The sequence below is a fragment of the Atta colombica genome, unplaced genomic scaffold (genome assembly GCF_001594045.1).
Source record: "Atta colombica isolate Treedump-2 unplaced genomic scaffold, Acol1.0 scaffold302, whole genome shotgun sequence".
In the NCBI taxonomy this organism is placed as follows: Eukaryota; Metazoa; Arthropoda; class Insecta; order Hymenoptera; family Formicidae; genus Atta; species Atta colombica.
The window spans coordinates 208,267-210,959 of NW_017259407.1; the positions used below are offsets into that span (position 1 = coordinate 208,267).

The window sequence follows — 2,693 nt, forward strand, 5'->3', positions numbered from 1 at the left end:
TTAAAATACTCCTCTCACCTAAAATCTTAATAAAAATATACTCATTCAATACGTTTTCATTCAAAACGAAAGAATCTGGCAGAAAAATGCAATGGTTGGCTTCATGAATCGAGCTATCAAGCGTTAAAGTTCATAATCCCGGTTCGATACAACCCTATGTATATGTTCTGCTTTAATTACACAAATTCTCTGCTTTTGGATCTACAATAAGTATTTTAAACTTTAAGCTGTAAGAAATTGCCAAATTACAGTCGAATGCGAGGAGAATGATTCGTCCATTTCTTGTGCAGAGAATTTGTGTTTGTAAAGCAGAGAATTAAAGCAGAACATATATACATAGAGCTGTATCGAATCGAGGTGACAGATATCTTAACCTCTAAAGTCTTGAATTTTAATGCTTAATAATTCGATAATTCGAGGCCGACCGCGTTTTTTTGTCAGATTCTTTTATTTTGAATGAAAATTCGTCAAATGAGTATATTTTTATTAAAATTTTATTAAAATTTTAGAGGGATACTCCAAATAATTACCTCCTAATTTTATTATTTATTAATTACACAAATCTCATAATTGTTTATTTACCTAATAGTTCCAAGTTCATTTTGACAAAATCAATTTTTGCTTCTTATAATTTATCCACTTTATTCACAGTTGTTCACTGATCTATATTCGTATCACAGAACATATAAAAGCTGCAAAAAGCGTTGTCTATCCTGCGACGAAAATCACGTTTATTCAAAAGAGGTTAAGAGGCTCCATGTTCCGCTGTACACAAATGCATGAATTGTAGGGAGACCCATAAAACTTTGGATAGATCCTGTGCAATTTTCACTCTGGATAATATTCTGAAATATTCCGGATAGTAAGGAATTTCTATTAAAAAGGTTCTATTATGTAAAAAAGTCTTTTCAAAATCAAATAAGCTAATTATAATATTAAGTCACCTTCATATCTGGGAATAGCGAATTTATACAAATAATTTTTTTACTTTGTAACATCCTCTAATATTCGTATTGATGGTCAAAATTTGATCACAAAACGTCTACCTTAATTAATAATTAATTTAAATATAAGTAATTAATGCTTCTGATTAGCTGTATATCATAAAGCATTACGACTGGCGACGATGTGTTAACTAATCATTGTAGATCACGCTTTACTGCCTTAAATTATTATTTGAGTGCGATGGTCTTAAGTCCGGATCTACAATAGATATTTTATATGTTTTAAGTGATAAGGAATGGACGAATCACAATCATTTTAAGTTTTAAAATGTTTTAAAGCGTAAGAAATTGACCAACTACAGTCGAATGCGAGAAGAATAAATGATTGTGATTCGTCCATTCTTTACAACTTAAAACATTTTAATGCTTATGGCCTTCTACAATAAACTTTTAAATTAGATAAATCAGAAGTCAGAAGTTAAAAATTGACCATTCAATTTTTGGTTTCTGACTTCTGATTTATGACTAATGCTTATTAAATATAAAAGGCCGATTAAAAATCTATTGTAGATCCGGGGTAAGTAGTACAAAAAGCCGAAATTATCGATTATCAATGCAAGTTTTTGGCTGCTACTTTTCCGCTTTCTGCTTTTCCGTCAAGGTGTAAACGTGCCCTTAGTTAAGAATGTGGAAAACGTGGAGATGGCATGATGTTTAGAGAATATACCTTTCTCTTTTTAACTATATACGATTCTGTGGATGCACACGTAAAACATTAGTTCTACATTAGTTGCAACTTTGTTGCGACAGCCAATATGCAGCGTTGATTTCAAAATGCAAGCTTCAGATTGGCTGTCGCAAACTTGCGATCAGCTTGCAATTAATGTAGAATCGGCTTAACGTTACATTCATACTCAAAAGTTAAACTTTTTTCTTCGTCTTATATATCTAATATGATTCTTTTATATCAATATATTACAATTATTGTCTTTATTTGATATATTTTATTCTTATCGTTTATTTTATTCATACAACACTTTCATTTTAAATCACTCACATCTATTCCTATTTACCGATATTTAAAAATTTTCTAACAACTTGTACAACAAAAAAAGGCAATAAAGGATTTTGATTAGTTCATTTTCTTATGCATTATATGTGTATTGCCTTTTTTTCCATGAAATAAAAGACTCTGATTGGTTGATTTCCTTATGCCTGATGTTTTATACATTATATAAGAATCTGTGCTCGCCGCTTAAAGCGTTTAGAATATATCCACACAAATTTGAATAGCACATATGCATAACGAAAATTGTCACATTTAATGTACATCTTTATAAGAGAAATGCGATTGGATAATTTTCTTTATGCATACATTTATGCAAGTTGTGTGAATATACTCTTATTCTTTCGGGACGCATTTTGGCATTTTTGGCAGGCCAGTGCATGTGAGTGCACGGTTCCAGTTATATTGCATTTAGTGGTGTGGACCTCCTAAATAGGATCACTGATAATCATCATCATCATGACATAATTTTTACAAATATAGAAGAAATTGTTTGAATGTTTTTTTGAAATAAACGGGAACTAAAAGGAAAAAGAAGATAATCATAATGAAAACGCAGAAGTGGGAGAAGTTAGATGTGCGACTGAGTGATTCTGTATTGGAAACACTCAAACAGTTGGGATTTTTCAATATGACGCCTGTTCAGGTTATAAATATTTATGTGTATATATATATATATATAT

At 30.6% G+C, this 2,693-nt stretch overlaps 2 protein-coding genes across 2 annotated transcripts in view; one reads left to right on the forward strand and one right to left on the reverse strand.

Annotated features, from left to right (window-relative positions):
* Positions 1 to 60, reverse strand: part of LOC108690270 (retinoblastoma-binding protein 5 homolog) — a 3,555-nt gene extending 3,495 nt beyond the window's left edge. The window contains exon 1 of the mRNA XM_018197469.1: positions 53 to 60. Within this exon, the coding sequence (XP_018052958.1) occupies positions 53 to 60 (8 nt within the window). The remainder of the gene's footprint in view (positions 1 to 52) is intronic.
* A 2,281-nt stretch (positions 61 to 2,341) lies between these two features.
* The window catches only part of LOC108690273 (probable ATP-dependent RNA helicase DDX55 homolog), a 4,188-nt gene continuing 3,836 nt past the window's right edge, over positions 2,342 to 2,693 (forward strand). Inside the window, exon 1 of the mRNA XM_018197473.1 lies at positions 2,342 to 2,656. Within this exon, the coding sequence (XP_018052962.1) occupies positions 2,558 to 2,656 (99 nt within the window). The 5' untranslated portion in view covers positions 2,342 to 2,557. The remainder of the gene's footprint in view (positions 2,657 to 2,693) is intronic.